The 20,115-nt window shown below is 39.3% G+C and overlaps 1 protein-coding gene and 1 non-coding gene across 6 annotated transcripts in view; one reads left to right on the plus strand and one right to left on the minus strand.

Moving 5' to 3' along the window:
• Nucleotides 1-9,272: 9,272 nt before the first annotated feature.
• On the plus strand, nucleotides 9,273-9,389 carry LOC113602376 (U5 spliceosomal RNA). The gene has a single exon (XR_003423803.1). It is a non-coding gene; the product is annotated as a U5 spliceosomal RNA (small nuclear RNA).
• Nucleotides 9,390-16,694: 7,305 nt separating this feature from the next.
• ANKRD12 (ankyrin repeat domain 12) overlaps nucleotides 16,695-20,115 on the minus strand; it is a 125,493-nt gene continuing 122,072 nt past the window's right edge. For all 5 annotated transcript variants that reach the window (XM_027068492.2, XM_027068491.2, XM_015061608.3 and 2 more), the window contains one exon: nucleotides 16,695-19,556. In XM_027068492.2, coding sequence (XP_026924293.1) covers nucleotides 19,371-19,556 — 186 coding nt within the window. In that variant the 3' untranslated portion in view covers nucleotides 16,695-19,370. The remainder of the gene's footprint in view (nucleotides 19,557-20,115) is intronic.

Below are 20,115 nucleotides of genomic sequence, written 5' to 3' on the forward strand. Positions count from 1 at the left end.
AGGATCCCAAGCAAACTCCCAACTTCAGCGCAGAGCCCCATGCAGGGCTCGAACTCACAAACCATGAGATCATGACCTGAGCTGAAATCGAGAGTTGGACGCTTAACCGACTGAGCCACCCAGACAGGTGCCCCTTCTGTCTTTTTTAAGTCACATACATTAGTGCATGTTTGTGAAAAATGAAATTATGCTAAGAACACTTCACTACAACTTGCTTTTTTCCACTTAGCATATCTAGACCATCTTTTCATGCCAGTATATGCGTATCTTTTTTGATGTTCCACAAATCCTCTCCATAAGTCAAGCTGGTCTATTTTCACACTTCATACTTTTCCAATCTTGTATTTCTGCACATTCTTCTTTTTGCTAAGAACAGGATTCTTATTTTTTTTCTAGCTACATAAGTCTTACCCACGCTTTAAAACCTGTTCAAATATCACTCTATCAGATATCAAAAATCATCTTCCATGTTTCAACCCAATGCCTGGCACATAGTAAGTCCTCAGTGAATGAATCGATTCAGTGAGTGGGTTCCCTGGCTAACGTCCCCAATAGCTCTGAGCCCCTAAAGCATTTATTTGCACTGATATTTCACAATTAGTGCATATATGTTTTGTTTCCTCAACTAATGTTAGAAGCTTCTTCAGGGCAGGAATTATGTCATTAACGTATCATTTCACTGTGCGCAGGGGTTCTGAGGCCCTCGGAAGGACCATGAAAACTAGGACCCGTGGTCTCACCTGTATTAGCCAAAAATGACAGGAGTAACGAAGAGGTGAAAAACATTTAGTGAAGAAGATAAGGCTGCATAGAGTCAAGAGCTTGATGGTCACTTTAAGAAACAAGGGAAAGCAGAAATCAGTGGGGCTAGAATAATCAGAAAGACTTCCTGGAGGCTTATGCTTGGTCAGAAGGGGAGGTCAGACCTGCAAGGGCAGAGAGGAAGACTTTGGGAGGTTAGTGACTGGAGGATGATGGGCTGGGAGGAGGAGTGTCCTAGCAGCAAACCACCCAAGACGACCTCAGAGCCGCACCACCTTACAAGAGAGGAGCTCCAAGGACCCAGGAAATCAATGCTCTGTGTGTGTGTTAAATGCATGTGACGTAAAATTTACCTTCCTAATCACTTGAGAGTATACAATTTGGTGGCATTTAGTATAGCCACAATTTTAAGCAACCAGATAGTGGTGACACTATCAAATTCCAGAACGGTTCTCTCACCCCCAAAAGGAAACCCAGTACACATTAAGCAATCACACCCTCCCCCCCCACCCCTACCTCGGCGATCACTAGTCTAGTTTCTGTCTCTACGGGTTTGTCTATTCTGGACATTTCATTTAAATGGAGTCAGACAGAGGTGTCTGGGTGGCTCAGTCAGTTAAGTGTCTGACTTCGGTTCAGGTCATGATCTCGCTCATGGTTTGTGGGTTTGAGCCCCACGTCAGGCTCTGTGCTGACAGCTCAGAGCCTGGAGCCTGCTTCGGGTTCTGTGTCTCCCCCTTCCTCCGCCCCTCCCCCACTTGTGCTCCCTGCTCTCAAAAATAAATGAATAAACATTTAAAAAAATTAATAAATGGAGTCAGACAATATGTGGCCTTTTGTATCTGGCTTCCTCACTTAGCATAATGTTCCCAAGGTTTATATGTTATAGCACCTATCAAAACTTCATTCCTGTTTGTGGCTTTCATTTCATCACTGTATGATATGCTAGATTTTTTTTTTTTGAGTGTTTTTAACGTTTATTTATTTTTGAGACAGAGAGAGAATGAATGGGGGAGGGTCAGAGAGAGAGGGAGACACAGAATCTGAAACAGGCTCCAGGCTCTGAGCTTTCAGCACGGAGCCCGACGTGGGGCTCGAACTCATGGACCGCGAGATAATAACCTGAGCCAAAGTCGGACGCTTAACCGACTGAGCCACCCAGGCGCCCCTTTTTTTGAGTGTTTTATTTTTATTTTTGAGACAGAGCCAGCACGAGATGGGGAGCGGCAGAGAGAGAGAGGGAGACAGAGAATCTGAAGCAGGCTCTGTGCTGACAGCAGAGAGCCCAACGCGGGTCTCGAATTCGCAAACTGTGAAATCATGACCTGAGCTGAAGTCGAATGCTTCCCTGACTGAGCCACCCTGGTGCCCCGATACACTACATTTTGTTTATCTAGTCATCAGCTGATGGACATTCGGGTTGTTTTTACTTCTGGCTCTTGTAAATAGTATTGCTAGGAGCATTCATGTACACATTTTTGTTTGAACACTGATTTTTGATTCCTTTGTGTATTTAAGTAGGGGTGGAATGGGTCATATGGTAACTGTGTCTTTAACTTGTTGAGAAACTACCAAACTGCTTTCCACCGTGCCATTTTACATTCTCACCAGCAATGTATGAGAGCCCCAGTTTCCCCACATCCTTGCCAGCATTTGTATTTTCCATTTTTTTTTTTATTATAGGCATCCCGGTGGGCGCCAAGTGGTATCTCATCGTAGTGCCTATTTCTTTTTATTCATATATTTATGTCTTGCTGGGAAGGATTGGAAGAAGCTTACAAAAATGCAAATGATACGGCAAGGGTCAAATAAACAGCGACTTGGAAAGGAAGGGAAATAAGGTCAAGAGAGAAACACTGGGCACAGAGGGCCACAAAAATGACTCGCTGAGATGAAGGTAACAAATTGATTCTAAGCATTCTCTCAGCGAAGTCATTGGAAGACCACCCACGGTACTAGTAGGATAAAAATGAACTAGAGGTACTGCTTTTTCTAATATCCATGCTTGAGAGAAATTTCTCCCGTGGGTTCCCATGGGAAACCGCACTGAATGATTCAACAGAAGTATATATCGGGCGAATAGGTTGAGGATCTATTACGTGCGGAGCCCTGGGTTAGGCACTGGCTATTGCTAGACACGTGATTCTGGATAAGTAACTAACATCGCCATGCTTCAGTGTCCACCTCTGTAAAATGGAGGTAAGATTAGTGCGCAGTTTATCAACAATACCGAACTATGGAAAGAGCCCACGTGTCCATCGACTGATAAATGCATAAAGAAGAAGTGGTATATATGTGTGTGTGTGTGTATATATATATATATATATATGTGTGTGTGTGTGTGTGTGTGTGTGTATGTGTGTATATATGTGTGTGTGTGTGTATATATATGTGTGTGTGTATATATATGTGTGTATATATATATATGTGTGTGTATATATATATGTGTGTGTGTGTATATATATATATATACACACACACACACACACACACACACACACATATGTGTATATACACACCATGGAATATTACTCAGCTATCAAAGGGAATGAAATCTTGCCATTTGCAATGATGTGGATGAGGCTAGAGGGTATTATGCTAAGCGGAATAAGTCAGACAGAGAAAGACAAATACCCTATGATTTCGCTCATATGTGGAACTTCAGAAACAAAACGGATTATATGGGAAGGGGAGAAAAAAGAGAGAGAGGGAAGCTAACCATATGAGACTCTTTATGATAGAGAACAAACTGAGGGTTGCTGGAGGACAGTTGGGTGGGGAGATGGACTAAATGGGTGACGGGCATTAAGGAGGGCACTTGTTGTGTTGAGCACTGGGTGTTATATGTAAGTGATGAACCACTAAATTCTACTCCTGAAAACAGTATTACACTATAGGTTAACTATCTAGACTTTAAATAAAAATTTGGAAAAAAAAAAAAAAGAAAATAAATTGTTCCTGCTTTCTAACTAAAAAAAACCCCATAGTATGTAGTTGATCGGATTGTTCTGAGGGTGAAATAAGGAAATAAGATAATATCAAGTGCCTGGGACAAAGTAGGCTTCAAGAAACGTCATCACGATGGTGATGAAGAAGATGCTACCTGCCCTTTGGGGCTTACAGTTTAGTGTGTGCGTCAGGGGAGGAAGGAGACAGACAATAAACAAATAGACAACTAAAGCTATAATTACAAAACATGATGAGCTCTTTGAAGGAACTTAAAAGCGTGCTGGGAGAGAGAATAACAGGGAGACTGCCACTCAGACCAGGTGGTCTGGAGGGTTTCTCTGCGAAGACACATTTAAGCCAGAGTCAACCACTTGCAGCATAAGGGGCAGAATTCTAGACAGAGGGAACAGCACGTGTTCAGTCTCTAAGATGAGAAAGAGGACGTGTGATTAAAAAGTCATGCAGGAGGCGTCAGATCCTGCAGGCTTTGGGAACCCTGGCAAGGATTCTAAGTGTAGCGGGAAGCTACCGAAGATTTTAAAGCAGAGAGGGGCATGTATACATTGATGGGAACTGGGTTTGGAGTGGGCGAGGATGGAGCAGGGAAACCAGTCACGCTGTTGAGCTGAGGCTGAAGCCTTGGACTAAAGTGGTGGCAACGGAGATGGATGGACATAAGGTGTATTTTGGAGCAGAAATAACGAGACTCGGTGACAAACTGGAAATGGAAGAAGGTAGGGCAGAGGGAGAAGAAGATGAAGGCTGACTGCCGGGTTTCTGGCTCTACCTGTGGGTGGTGCCATTTGGTGAACAGGGGAAAAAACAGCTAGTTTGGGAGAGGAGATCAAGGGCATGGGTCATGGCAAGTTTGAGGTGCCCATTCAGGATCCTTATATGAATTGCAGACTCTGTCCTTGGCACCGTGCCTAAAATGTGAAAGCATTTCTAACAAGAGGGGTACATTAGTCAGGCTTCTCCAGAGAAATAGAACCAACAGGAGACATAGAGGGCATATGGCTGACCTTTGAACAACGTGGGGGTTAGAGGTGCTGACTCCAGCGCAAACACTGTTGATTCTCTGTGAGAAGTAAGTGAAATGATTCATTTTCAGAAATACCAAATAAAAGCTGTGCTGTCTAGTTAGCAATAGGTTTACAACCTATTGGAAATACGTACAAACCGCCCCCCACCCTCCGCCCACAATGGAGGACGAAACCCTTTCACACTTCACTTCCTGGTTCTTCTTCCCCTCTCCATCTTGCGGGCTTATTTTTTGTGGGCTTTGCAGGGAGCATGCACCCAAAGAACTGAAGTCTCTGTGGCACCTCAGGGGATATATATTTGTTCCAATTAGACTACTTTTTGGCCTTACATGCGCATAGGCGACTTCCGGGTAAGCCTGTACCATCTGTAGTACTCAGCCAATGAGGAATCAGGGGAGGGACTTGCACGCTAGGAGGTAAATTGCCTGCTTTAACTGCCCGGAGTGTGCCTGTCCGTCAGACTCCCGCTCTTCCCAGAATGTTGATTAAAGCCTTGCTTCACTGTGCTCAGAGTCTCCCCGTCCCTCCTTTGACTGGGGCAGTGGGCTTATTTCTCACACTTCCCAAACACTTTACTAATGGCCTACTGGTGACTAAAAGCCATACTGATAACATAAACTGTTGATGAACGCATATTTTGTATGCTGTGTATATTACCTACTGTATTCTTACAATAAAGTAAGTTGGAGAAAAGAAAAAAATTTTTTTAATGTTTTATTTGTTTTTGAGAGAGAGCAAGCTGGGAAGGAGCAGAGAGAGGGGGATAGAGGATCTGCATTGACAGTGGTGAGCCTGATGTGGGGCTCAGGAACTGTGAGATTATGACTTGAGCTGAAGTTGGACAACCTAAGGAAAAGAAAACACATTTCCAGAACTTTACTATATTTACTGAAAAAAATTCCCACATAAGAATGGGAGGGGGAACCACCGGGTTGGCTGAGTCAACAGGGAGCTGTTGCTCGACCCGGTCTCAGCCTGGCATTGGGGCCCGGCCTCCCACACATAAGTGGGCCCACACAACTCAAACCTGTGTTGTTCAAGTTTCAATAAGAAAAGAATTTATTGAAGCGCCTGGGTGGCTCAGTTGGTTAAGCATCCAACTTTGGCGGAGGTCATGATCTTGCAGCTCATGAGTTCGAGCCCCGCATTGGGCTCTCTGCTGTCAGCACAGAGCCTGCTTCAGATCTTCTGTTTCCCCCTCTCTCTGCCCCTACCTTCTCCTCTCAAAAAATAAACATGAAAAAAAGGAAGGAAGGAAGGAAGGAAGAAAATGTATTGCAGGAACTGGCTCCCATGGTTAGGGACACTTGGAGTCCCACAGTCTGTTGTCTGCAGTCTGAAGAGCCAGGAAAGCTGGTGGAATAATTCAAGTCTGAAGACCAGACATCCAGGAAGAGGAGGTGGCTATTGGTTTCAGTCCCTAAATCTGAAGGCCCGAGAAGCAGTAGCCCCAGTGTCTGAGGCAGGACTGGATGGAGTTCCCAGCTCAAGAAGAGAGAGAATTTGCCCTTCCTTTACCTGTGTGTTCTCTCTGGACCCCCAGGGGCGAGGAGTCTGCCCACATGGATAAGATTAGGTCAACTCCAGCAGCTCAATCAAATGCTAATCTCATTCAGAAACCTGACACGCACCCAGAAATGAAGTTTTACCAGCTCTCTGAGCATTCCTTAAAACAGTGATCAAAAATCTCCCAAACAACAAGAGTCCAGGACTGGATGGCTTTCCGGGGGAATTCTACCAGACATTTCAAGAAGAGTTAACATCTATTCTTTTGAAGCTGTTCCCAAAAATAGATATGAAAGGAAAACTTCCAAACTCATTCTATGAAGCCAGCATTACATGGATTCCAAAACCAGACAGAGATGCCACTGCAAAGGAGAACTACAGACCAATTTCCCTGATGAACGTGGACACAAAAATTCTCAACAAGATACTAGCCCGCTGGATCTTTATAAGAATTATTCACATGATCAAGTGGGATTTATTCCTGGGATGCAGGGCTGGTTCAATATCCACAAATCAATCAATGTGATACATCACATTAATAAAAGAAATGATAAGAACCAACGATCCTCTCAATAGATGTTGAAAAAGCATTTGACAAAATATGGCATCGTTTCTTGATAAAGACCTTCAAGAAAGTAGGGATAGAAGGATCATACCTCAAGAGCATAAAGGCCATTATGAAAGACCCACCACTAATATCATCCTTAATGGGGAAAAACCAAGAGCTTTCCCCCTAAGGTCAGGAACATGACAAGGATGTCCTCTGTCACCATTATTATTCAACATAGTGTTGGAGGTCCTAGCCTCGGCAATCAGACACATAAAAGGCATCCAAGTTGGCAGGAGGAAGTCAAACTTTCACTCTTTGCGGACGACATGATACTCTATGCGGAAAACCCAAAGGACTCCCCCCCCCCCAACTGCTCGAACCGATAACATGAATTCAGCAATGTCACAAGACATAAAAATCAATGTACAGAAATTGGTTGCATTTCTATACACCAATAATGAAACAGCAGAAAGAGAAATCAAGGAATTGATCCCATTTACAGTTGCACCAAAACCCAAAAATACCTAGGACTAAACCTAACCACAAAGGTGAAAAATCTATACACTGAAAACTATAGGAAGTTTATGAAAGAAATGGAAGAAGTCGCAAAAAAAAGGAAAAATATTCCATGCTCATGGATTGGAAGAACAAATATGGTTAAAATGTCGATACTACCCAAAGCAATCTACATATTCAATACAATTCCTATCAAAGCCACACAAGCATTCTTCATAGAGCTAGAACAAACAATGCTAAAATTTGTGTGGAACAAGAAAAGACTCCGAATAGCCAAAGCAATCCTGAAAAAGAAAACCAAAGCTGGATGCATCACATTTCTGGACTCCAAGCTGTATTACAAAGCTATAATCGTCAAGACAGTATGGTACTGGCACAAAAACAGACACATAGACCAATGGAACAGAATAGAGAACCCCGAGATGGACGCACAAACATATAACAAACTGATCTTTGACAAAGCAGGAAAGAATATCCAGTGGAAAAAAGACAGTCTTTTCAGCAAACGGTGTTGGGAAAACTGGACAGCGACATGCGGAAGAATGAACCTGGACCACTTTCTTCCACCATACACAAAAATAAGCTCAAAATGGATGAAAGACCTAAATGTAAGACAGGAAGCCATCAAAATCCTGGAGGAGAAAACAGGCAACAACCTCTTTGACCTCGGCCACAGCAACTTCTTATGAGACATATCTCCAGAGGCAAGGGAAACAAAAGCAAAAATGAGCTATTGGGATCTCATCAAGATCAAAAGCTTCAGCACAGGCAAAGGAAACAATCAGCAAAACTAAAAGGCAACCGACAGAATAGGAGGTATTTGCAAATGACATATCAGATAAAGGGTTAGTATCCAAAATCTGTAAAGAACTTATCAAACTCAACACCCAAAAAACAAATAATCCAGTGAAGAAATGGGCAAAAGACATGAATAGACACTTCCCCAATGACGACATCCAGATGGCCAACCGACACATGAAAAAATCCACGTCACTCATCATCAGGGAAATATAAATCAAAACCACAATGAGATACCACCTCACACCTGTCAGAATGGCTAACATGAACAACTCAGGCAAAAGAGATGTTGGCGAGGATGCGGCGAAAGAGGATCTCTTTTGCACTGCTGGTGAGAATGCAAGCTGGTGCAGCCACTCTGGAAAACAGTATGGAGGTTCCTCAACGAGTTAAAAATAGAAGTACCCTACGACTCAGCAATTGCACTACTAGGCGTTTATCCGAAGGATACAGGTGTGCTGTTTCAAAGGGACACATGCACCTCCATGTTTATAGCAGCACTATCAACAATAGCCAAAGTATGGAAAGAGCCAAGGGTACATCGACTGATGAATGGATAAAGAAGATGTGGTATATATATATATATATACACACACACACACACAATGGAATATTACTCAGCGATGGAAAAGAGTGAAATCTGCCATTTGCAGCAATGTGGATGGACTAGAGAGGATTATGTTAAGTAACATCAGTCAATCAGAGAAAGACAAATACCATATGATTTCACTCATATGTGGAACTTATGATACAAAACAGATGAATATAAGGGAAGGGAAGCAAAAATAATATCAAAACAGAGAGGGAGACAAGCCATAAAAGACTCTTAAATACCGAGAACAAATTGAGGGTTGCTGGAGAGGTGTCGGGTGGGGGGATGGGCTAAATAGGCAAGGGGCATTAAGGAGGACACTTGTTGGGATGAACACTGGGTGTTATATGAAAACGATGAATCACTAAATTCTATTCCTGAAATCGTTGTTACACTATATGGATCCACTATAAACCCACTAACTTGGATTTAAATTAGAAAAAAAATAAAACAAAAGGAGAGAATGTGCCCAAGGTCTGGACAAAAGTGTGAATGCTATGCTGTAGGAACCAAGAGGTTTCAGGCTCTAATTTCATTTCAAAGTCTCAATCAGAATATACTCTGGTTTCTCTTCAAATCGTGTGAATCTTTTCACCTCTTACTAAAGATTTCTGTGGAGAGGAACAACTCTGAGTCTTAAGCCAACTTTTCGAGGCCTTCTTTTAACAGGGCCACATATATCATTTCAAGATAAGGCTTCTGAGGGGCGCCTGGGTGGCTCAGTCTGTTGAGCACCGACTTCGGCTCAGGTCACGATCTCGCGGTCCGTGAGTTCGAGCCCCGCATCGGGCCCCTGTGCTGACAGCTCAGAGCCCGGAGCCTGTTTCAGATTCTGTGTCTCCCTCTCTCTGACCCTCCCCTGTTCATGCTCTGTCTCTCTCTGTCTCAAAAATAAATAAACGTTAAAAAAAAAAATGTAAAAAAAAAAAAAGATAAGGCTTCTGAGGTGTGCCTGGCTGGCTAAGTCAGTGGAGCATGCAACTCTTGATCATGGGGTTGTGGGTTTGAGCCCCACATTGGGTGTACAGATTGCTTAAAAATAAAATCTTAAAAAAAAAATCTCAGAGTCATATTGGTGCTTGGACTTTTTGACTTCAAACTGAAAATATCACATTACAATCATTCCCCTGGGCCGAGCCTGATGGCAGTTCCTGTCCTTCAAACTACATTGACTGCCTTTTTGGTTTCTTTATATCTTTAAGCTGAATAAACCAGAATATAGGTACAGAAATGTGGAAATGTTACATCCTATACTGAGAACATTACTATTCAGCGATAACATAGCACAGAGCCTACTACAAGATGGTTACTCAAGTATTTTAATGAACTAATATCTCTACAAATACACACGGGAACCCTGCCCAAATCTGTAAAATAATTTAAGCCTGTGAACAAAGTCTGAAAACACACACACAAAAACCTTGGTACCAGTACAGAACTTTTAGCGCTTTAATTTTAGTTAGTAAATCAATCTCTGGTCAAGGACAATCTAGCCCCATCTCGCTGTGGTTTTCAGAAGCATCTCAGATTTCCTTGCTCGTATGTCCCATGTTTCAGTTACCATTGCTGCGTAACACACCATCTCAAAACTCAGCAACAATCATTCTATTATGTCATATGTCTTACGGGGCAGGAATTCAGGAAGGCCTCTGCTGGGTGGTTCCCATCTTGGAGTCCCTCATGCTGGTACCACAGGTGGAGGCTGCGGTCAGGAGAAGGGAGGGGAGCTGGCGAGCTGGGGCCTCTGGACGTGGGCTGGGCATTATTCTTGCTTCCCGGAGTCTCAGATCCTCTCAGGTGGTGGCTAATGTGAGTTAGTTCCAGTTACCTCACAACATGGTGGCCTCAGGGCAGTTGCACTGCTTTCTTTACACGGCAGCTCAAACTTCCAAACGAGTGTTTCAGGAGAACCAGATGGGAGTTGCATCCCCTTTTATGACCTGACCTTGGAAGTCACAGGGCTGTGCTGTGTCCCAAGCACTCCTAGATGAAAGGTATGTCATCGTAAGAACGGCATGTAAGATGGGAGATGATGTCGTTGCCATTTTTGGAGAATACGGTCCACCAGATCTCACAAACCCAAGATTCTTTTAACAGTTTCTTTTGTATTTGTTTTTGTTTTAACTCAGCTCAGAGGCAACTTAAAACTTACCTTTGGACTTGTCTGCTCTGGATTTGCTAGCTAGAATGCAATCATAAATCGTAAACATAGATCTAGGATTTTTCAGGTTATCTATTTCTTCCTAAGTGAGGTTTTGCAGATTGTGTCTTTCAAAGAATTTGTTCATTTCATTTAAATTGTAGAATTATTGTCATAGAATTCATAATAGTCCATCATTAGCCTTTCAATGTCAGCGGATTCTGTAGTCATGTCTGGTCATTCATTTGTAATATTGATTAATTTGTATCTTTTCTTATTTTCCTGATCACTGGCTAGAGGCTTATCAATTTTATTAATCTTTTTGAAAAAATCAGGGTTTGATTTTATTGATTTTCTATTATTTTCCAGATTTCTACTTTCACTGGTCTGGGCCTTTATCATTATTTCTTTTCTTCTGTTTTTCTGGTTTCCTTTTTTTAAAAAAATATTTATTTATTGAGGGAGAGAGAGAGAGAGAGAGAGAGACATCCCAAGCAGAGACTTTGAGCTCAAACTCACGAAATGAACCATGAGATCATGACCTGAGTTGAAATCAAGAGTCAGATGCTTAACTCACTGAGCCACCCAGGTTCCCCTCTTCTGTTTTTCTAGTTTCTTACAGTGGAAATTTAGATAATTGGTTTGAGTACTTTCCTTTCTTTTTATTTTTTTTCCTTCCTTTGTAACAGAATGTTTAATGATATAAATTTTCCTTAAATATTTAACTGCCCACAAATTTTGATATGTTGTGTTTTCATTTTCATTCAGTTCATAATACTTTCTAATTTCCCTTCATGATATCTTCTTTGACACAAGGATCATTTAGAAGTGTGTTGTTTAATTTTCAACTGTTAGGGTTTGAGGCTCTCGTTATTGATTTCTAATTAAATTCTCTCATGCTCATAGAATATACATTGTATGGTTTCCATCCTTTTAAATTTACTGAGACTTATTCTATGACCCAGAATATGGTCAAATTTATCAGGTGTTCTGTGCATACTTAAAAAAAAAACTGTATTCTTTTATTGTTGGGTATGTTCTATCACTGTCATTAGGAAAAGTTGGTTGACCTTGTTCATGTCTTCTGTATCCTTCTGTATACAGTGCCGCCACCCCCACCTAGACTTCCCCATCATCATCATCCTGCTCCAGAGTGGTACATTTGTTACAATCCATGAACCAACATCAACACATTGATTGACGCATGACAAGATCACCCAAAGGCCATTATTTACCTCAGGGTTTACCCTGGGTGTTGTATGGGTTTTGACAAATGTATAATGACACGTGTCCACCATTATAGTATCATACACAATAGTTTCACTGCCTTAAAAATTCCCTGTGCTCCCCGATTCCTCCCCCCTCTTTCCCTAAGTCCCTGGAAACCACTCATCTACTGTCTCTATAGTTTGCCTTTTTCAGAATGTCATATAATTAGAATCATACAATCCATAGCTTTCCAGGCTGGCTTCCTTCTCGGTAATATGCATTTAAGATTCCTCCATGTCTTGATAGATTCCTCCATGGTTGATTCCTCCATGGTTGGTAGCTTTTTTGTTGTCGTTCTGAATAATGTCCCATTGTCTAAATGTAACACAGCTTACTTATTCACTCACCTACTGAAGGACATCTTGGTTGCTTCTAAGTTTTGGCAATCATGAATAAAACTACTCTAAACATCACATGTAGGTTTTCATGTGGACCTAAGTTTTCAACTCATTTGGTAAATGCCAAGGAGAATGATTGTTGGATATGGTAAGAATATGCTTAGTTTTGTAAGAAACCACTAACCATCTTTCAAAGTGGCTGTACCCTTTTGAATCCCCACCAGCAATGAATGGGAGTTATTTTTCCACATCGTCACCAGCATTTGTTGTCGTCAATGTTTTGGATTTTCACCATTCTAATAGGTGGGTAGTAACATCTCGTTTTCATCCTTTTAACTTGTCTGTCATTACACTTAAAGTGAGTTTCTTATACACAACATACAGTTGGGACTTGCTTTTTTATTTACTCCAACAATCTCAGTTTTAAAGTATAAATTCACATTCAATGTGATCATCCATAGGGTAAGTTTAAATCTACAGTCTTGCTATTTCTTTCTATTTTCTCTTGTTTTTCATTTTCCTCCTTCTCTTCTTTTTGATGAAATACTTTGCGTGACTCCCTTTAATCTTAATTATCTTATTTGTTGTAGATCTTTTTTCCCTTTAGTGGCTGCTTTAGTGTTTACAGTGTACATCCTTCATTTTTTTTTTTTTTTAATTTATTTTGAGAGAGAAAGCGCAAGTCAGGAAGGAGGAGAGAGAGAGAGAGGAGTGAGAGAGAATCCCAAGCAAGCTCTGCACTGTCAGTGCAGAGCCTGATGCAGGGCTTGAACCCAAGAACTATGAGATCATGAACTGAGCCGAAGTCAGACACTTAACTGACTGAGCCACCCAGGTGCCCCTAGAGTGTACTTCTTAAAATGTATCACAATCTACCTTCAACTAACATCACACCACTTCATGCATTTTATGAGAACTTACAACCAATTTTGTACCATTGTCATGCATTTTACTTTTATAGAGGCTGTAATCCCCACAATACATTTTTACCATTTTGGATATATATTTTTTTTAACGTTTATTTATTTTTGAGACAGAGAGAGACAGAGCATGAACAGGGGAGGGGCAGAGAGAGAGGGAGACACAGAATCTGAAATAGGCTCCAGGCTCTGAGCTGTCAGCACAGAGCCCGACGCGGGGCTCGAACCCACGGACAGCGAGATCATGACCTGAGCTGAAGTCGGACGCTTAACCGACCGAGCCACCCAGGCGCCCCCCATTTTGGATATTTTAATTCCTCTGTGTGTATCAAAATTTCTGTCAGCTTTGGTAAAAAAATTATTTTGCTCTTGTTCTTCAAAGATATTTTTGGCAAATACAAATTCTAGGTTGATAGGTTTTTGTTCCAGCCATTATTTCTTAAAAGTCTTTCTCTGTTACCCCTCCTTCTCCTCTCTCTCTGGGTCTCCAATTACATGTTGTTAGGTCACTTGATATGGTCTCCCAGCTTACGGAGGCTCTGTTCATTTCTTCCATCTTTCATTTGGGGTCATTTCCTACTGCTATGTTCTCAAATTTACTAGTCTTTACTTCTGCAGTGTCTCATCAGTTTATTGCACCTAGTATATTTTTCATTTCTCGAGAATCTTGATTTGGGGTTTTAAAACTTTATCTCCCATTCTTTCCTTATTATGGTTATGTTTTCCTCTACTTTTCTGTACATACACAGACTATCTATAATAGTTTTATTAACAAACTTGTCTACTAGTTCCATCATTGCTTTTATTTCTAGTTCAGTTTCTATTTTTTTTTTTTCTAGTGAAGGGTCATAATTTTCTGCTTCTTTACATGACTGATCATTTTTTGTTGGATGCTAGACATTGTAATTTTTCCATTGTTGGTTACCGGATTTTGTTGTATTCCTTTAGTGATAGATTAGGTTCAGTCATGCAATTGAGTTACCTGGAATCAGTCTGATTTTAAGATTTTATTATTTTTTTTAAAAGTTTTGAGACAGAAAGCACATACACAAATGGGGGGAGGGATGGAAAGAAAGGGAAAGAATCCCAAGCAGGCTCCATGCTCAGCACAGAGCCCAATGGGGAGCTCAATCCCATGACCCTGGGATCATGACCTGAGATCAAATTGAGTCAATCAACGGACTGAGCCACCCAGGTGCCCCACAGGACAAATGTATCTGACCAAAGGACTTAACATGCAGAATATATAAAGAATTCCTATAAACTGGTAATAAAGACAACCCAATAAAAAATAAGCAAAACACTTGAGGACATTTCACAAAATATGTATAGGTCAAAAGGCATATGAAAAATAATGATGACCAGTGGGTCATCATTGAAATGCAAATTAAAGACACAAGGTACCACTACACATCCACCAAAATTGCTAAAACTGAAGACTGACAGCCAAATATTGATGAAGATTCAGAACAACTGGGTCTCTCATAGGTAGGGGTATAAAGTAGTACAACCACTTTTGAGAACTGTCTGTTTCTAATAAAATTAAACATACAACTATTCTCTATGACCCAGTAATCCAAGGTATGTAGCCAAGAATGAAAGAATATGTCTACAAAGAGACTTGCATGTTCACAGTTTTATTCACAACAGTCCCCATATTGGAAACAATCCAAATGTCTACCAACAAGAGAATGAATAAACAAGTTTGTACAATATACTACTACTCATTACGAAAATGGAACAGGTTACTGGCATATCCAACATGGGTGAATTTCAAAACCTTATGTTGAAAGAAGGCAGACACAAGAAAGTACTATATACTGTTTGATTCCACTTATAAAAAGTTCAAGAGCAGGTATAAGTAATATATGGTGATGGGAAGTACAGTGATTGCTTCTGGGGTAGGGAGCCACTGACTGAAAAGGGGCACAGGGGAACTTTCTGCGGTGATGGTTAAGAAGCTGGAAATAATCGCAATTTGAGTAAAGTTAACATATGTATACATTTGTCAGGACTTATCCCAACACACTGCCTATTTAAGATCTGGGTTTTAGTTTTGTTTTGTAACCTGGATTTAGGTCAGTTTAAAAACAAAAACTGAGAAGAAACGTACTGATAATGATCTCTTAAACTAAGTGATGGGCGCACACAGGGATGCTCTTTAATCTGTAAACATATGCTACATATGCCTAACTCTGTGTATTAACAACAGAATTGTCTTCACAAGTGGAGAAAAAGGTGGCCACCTAAAAGCCTTTTTTCTAGGTCTACTCAGAGATTTTGATATGGCATATAGTTTTTTTCCAAAGGCATTGAAAAAGTCATCAATAGAGTTAAATGTGTTTCATAAATAATCTTACATTCTGTGCAACTAATCCATCTAATAAAACTGAGTCCTCTTGCAACGAAGACTGTGTTTACCTTTAGGTAAATAATCTTGTATGTTATTTTCTCTTCTGGAGATATGCACGTGTATAAAAAATTTACATTATTTGCAGATACCGTGTAGCATTTAACATTTAATCACTGGAAAAAGTCTCTTTAGATGTACTTTTCAGTTTTTATGTTAATACTTACAATTCTAGGTACTTTTTTTTCCTCGCTATTTTAAGGGTATTATTTAAACTGTATTTGCCTCAGTTTGTCCTATGAACTTTGGTTTTACTGACTCTAAATATTTTGGGTAACTACTACTGTGGAGGCGTTGTAACTCCATTCCAGGTACAATGGAGACTATAGTGTCAAGGAGCAACCATGGAAATGAGTTACAAGATATTTAATCAATTAAACTTCATACAAGCATTTCCAAAGATGACTATCACTTTTAACAATCTATTTGCTTTAAATATTTGAGGACTTTAAAAAAAATCATGAAAATATTCTCTTTAAAAATACTAAAAGATAAGACTGTCTCATGAGTTTTGAAGTCAATTTCCTCTATATAAAAAACTTCGGAGTTTTGTGTCAGCGATAGAATAAAAAATATTGCTAACTTTGTGGATAACTAAGAATACAAATTTAGCACTGCACTCAATTTCTAGAATAAATGGATACTTCTTAAATCAATTAAAATCAGCCTCCTGGGGCTTTGCTTGAAATTTTTGTGGTTATGAAGTTTGCAGCATATCTAACATGTAAAATTCATTTTTGAGACATTACTAACTACTGAATAGACACGAACTATTCTTCCAAGGCTGTTTCCCCAAGATGAGTATTTCTGCAATTTTGCTACTGCCCAGGTAACCACTGCTGTTTGGCTTCGAGTCACATGGAAGTGGAAAGTAAAAAAACATTTAGCACACATTTCACTCTTATTTTTTTCTATAAAAATATAACTCTTTATTAAATAACATGCACAAATATCAACTAGTCATTTATTAAACAGATATGATTTAGAACAAGATTTAAAGAAATACAAATCCTTAGGTACAATTTAGTATCTTGTTCATGATATTTGAAATAGTTAAAAAAAAAAATCACTGATTAAACTAACCATCCTTTATTTCTCTTTCAGAATCCTAAATCTTTTTAGGTATATACCCCATTCCAAGTTTTTTCCTAGCATTTCAGAGCTTCAGAAAATCTTTAATATCAAAGCTCTTAACTACTTAAGTAGAGATTCCCACCAAGAAGACATTCACTTTTCTTTTAAGCTATCCGATTAGCTTTGAGTCACTTTACAAAGGAAATCTGCAGAAGCAGAATCATGGCAGAGAGGCTCCAGCAACTTGAGGCACCACTGAAGAGGGTGAGAACTGGAGTTAGTACTTAAAAAGCTGGGACAACTAAAATATGCCAGATTCCTGCTTTCTTGCTTTTTCTCTTCTGCAGCTTGTTCTGTTTGGCCAAGGAGTGATTTTTCTCCCCCTTTTCCAGTTGGACCCTCAGAACAAAATGCTGTATATACATTTATCCCTCTCATATTTTCTATGACTTCAATGCTCAATAATCTGGTTTTTTATTTTTCGGCAAAAGTATAAACAAAATTTGCATTAATTTTTTCATATTAAAAAGTATTGCTTTTATAAATTAGCTTTTCATGTTCCCAGCCTTAATAAACTTAACTTCAACAAAACCAGTGCTTCAAAATCTACCCTGCCTTTCTTGGCCCCATTTGTCCAATAAAAAAAGGCCCAAATCTTTCATCTAAATTTCTAAAGAACACTACATCCAACCTTTATAATAAAGTCCTTGCACTGTGTACTTTTTACACGTGCTTTATTGCGCATGCCAAGTACAGTATGAATTAAAATATAAATTGACGTAAAAATTCAAAAACCCCTAAGCTTAATATATACCTTTGCACTCAAAAACTTCAATTTTTACATTCTCTCCCATTAGCTGGGATTTCCAACTTGCATGCTGAGTTTAAGTCACTTTATTCCTCATATATATGCTTTTTACTTTTCTCTACCAGAATAAAAAACATCCAGTATTAGTTTATAATTCAAGAAAGTACTGTGGGAAGTTCTGTAGATTTTATCCCATATACTTATGTTCACTTTTACATATAACCTAATTTTCCTTTCAAAAATGTTTAAGTAGTTTAGATTTCAGATCTGAAATATTCCTGAATATTTAATCTACCTCACTGTATAGGAGAAACTGGACTTTTTTCTAAGTATATTGCTAATTATTTTATTAAAAACATCATACCAAATCTTATTTTAATTATAAAATTCTGAAAATTACATTTTGCATCTTGATACAAGGAAAAAATACAACATATTAATCAATTTTTCATAAACACTGCAGAGATTGATTGGAATATGCCTGTTTCTTGTATTTATTTGGACTACCAAGTAGCTCTTTTTTTGATTTGAGTACTGTTTTTATTTTAAAAGTGCAAAGGTTATTAAGCTTAAAACATTATATTTAAGCAATGTAAAAAAGTTTTACAATGATTTAACATGACCAATAAAATTTATTAAACATATTTACATATATTCACAGATTCTTTCATACTTGAGTATTAAAATAGACATTTACAATTTCAGAATTTTCATTCAAAGGCATTTTGGGAGAGGGGAACAGGTTCTACCGTGAGATGAAAAAAGAGCTGTTTCTTTGTATGACTAATTCTAAATAATATGTCCAACACAGTGAGTCATAGGTACTATCCCAGGAGACTGGCATGAAAACACCCTACACTACTTTAGGCATCGCTTATGGAGAGAGTTAAATTATAGGAAGCATGCAGTACAACTAAGTCACAACCTTTACAGTTATGGTGATGAAAACAAGCTAACTCAAACACATGCATGCCTTATTTAAAAGTTTTGCTACGTGAACACACTACCACTACACTCCATACAAACTACAACTTTGGTCCAAGAAAACATCAGACAGAACAGTTTTACAATTATTTCTTTGTACATGTTTTGACTACCAATCCCTTTGTATACATTCTGACCATTAATTACAAGATTTACATCTGCACAATATGTATAAAATAAGTTATTAAAAAGGAAGACAATATTAAAACTTTTGAAAAGAAAACTGTACAGTTAATTTACAGATATAATAAACTGAAGAAATTTTGTGCCACGTTTTTCTTCCACATTAGAAACTATTTGGTAGGAACTGAACCTTTTAGTTTACGGACAGATTTTAATAAAACTTGAAAGAGATCTGAAGACTAGTGGTTACCTTGTTACTTAGGAGTGCTAACAACTTTCGGTGCTGTTAGCAGATTCTCAACTTTTAAAGTATCTCCCTCAGTCGGCCAACATGCTCTAATGCAATAGTTACCGCTCACCAATATAAATAATAGATTTCAGTTAGAAACCGTTTGGACCTTGGATCCAAAATAATTCTCTTTTCATTGTTTACAAAATGACAGTGTTTACTACATAACCAACTTCAGTCAAACTTTACTCAACAACTGTAAAGGCAGAATAGCAGTATTTTTCTCAAAGGCAGTGTTCCACAGTTTAAGACTCTTGAGCCGCATCAGTTTAAGACGATACCACTGGAAGTAACGGTTGCTATATAGGAGTCAATTCAAAATCATCATTAACATCAACGAGGGGAACATAAAACTCCTGGATCTCATAAATGCTGAGAGATTTATAGGTGGCAGGATCAAGTTCCTGGAGTTTGAGCTGCCATTCTAATCTCTGGACGGCATTTAAAGCTGCAGCTTCATGTTGTTGCCTCATTAAAAGACAGGTCTATTGAAAAGAAGAGAAGAGTTAAGAGACTGCTCTATTAAATTTGCTTTGTTTAAAAATTAATCTCATCCACAGACTCTCTGAGGAGTGTCTGAATTACACATCCATTTCTGCTCTACCTGGTCTGTATCTATATGCTATTTCTGGGTCTGCAACTTTCCAAGTGTCTAATCTCAGACTTTAACTTGAAACTGCTCTTTCAATGAAGGAGATTTCAAATTATCAAAGAATCATGAACACCCAGGAAGTGATTTTTGAAATGATTCAAAATCTCAAACCAAATAATTTTCTTTATGAATTTACTTTGCAGGACATATCCTTTCTCTTATCGCTCTCCCATTCTTTCACGTTACAACTATAACCAGACTTGTATTTTGGACAGTAAGCATGACGATGCCCCTTAGAAACTGCTTCTGTGACAGTTTCATTTTTTACTACACTGGTCCTGAAAAGGGGACTTGTGGTCTTTATTTTCCTTTACCTTCTGACTGTAGCTGGCATGAGGATGCCTAATTGCTATCTCCTTTCCTAGTCACTCCTCTCTACCAGAGCTGCAATT

This window comes from Acinonyx jubatus, chromosome D3, assembly GCF_027475565.1.
Source record: "Acinonyx jubatus isolate Ajub_Pintada_27869175 chromosome D3, VMU_Ajub_asm_v1.0, whole genome shotgun sequence".
NCBI lineage: Eukaryota > Metazoa > Chordata > Mammalia > Carnivora > Felidae > Acinonyx > Acinonyx jubatus.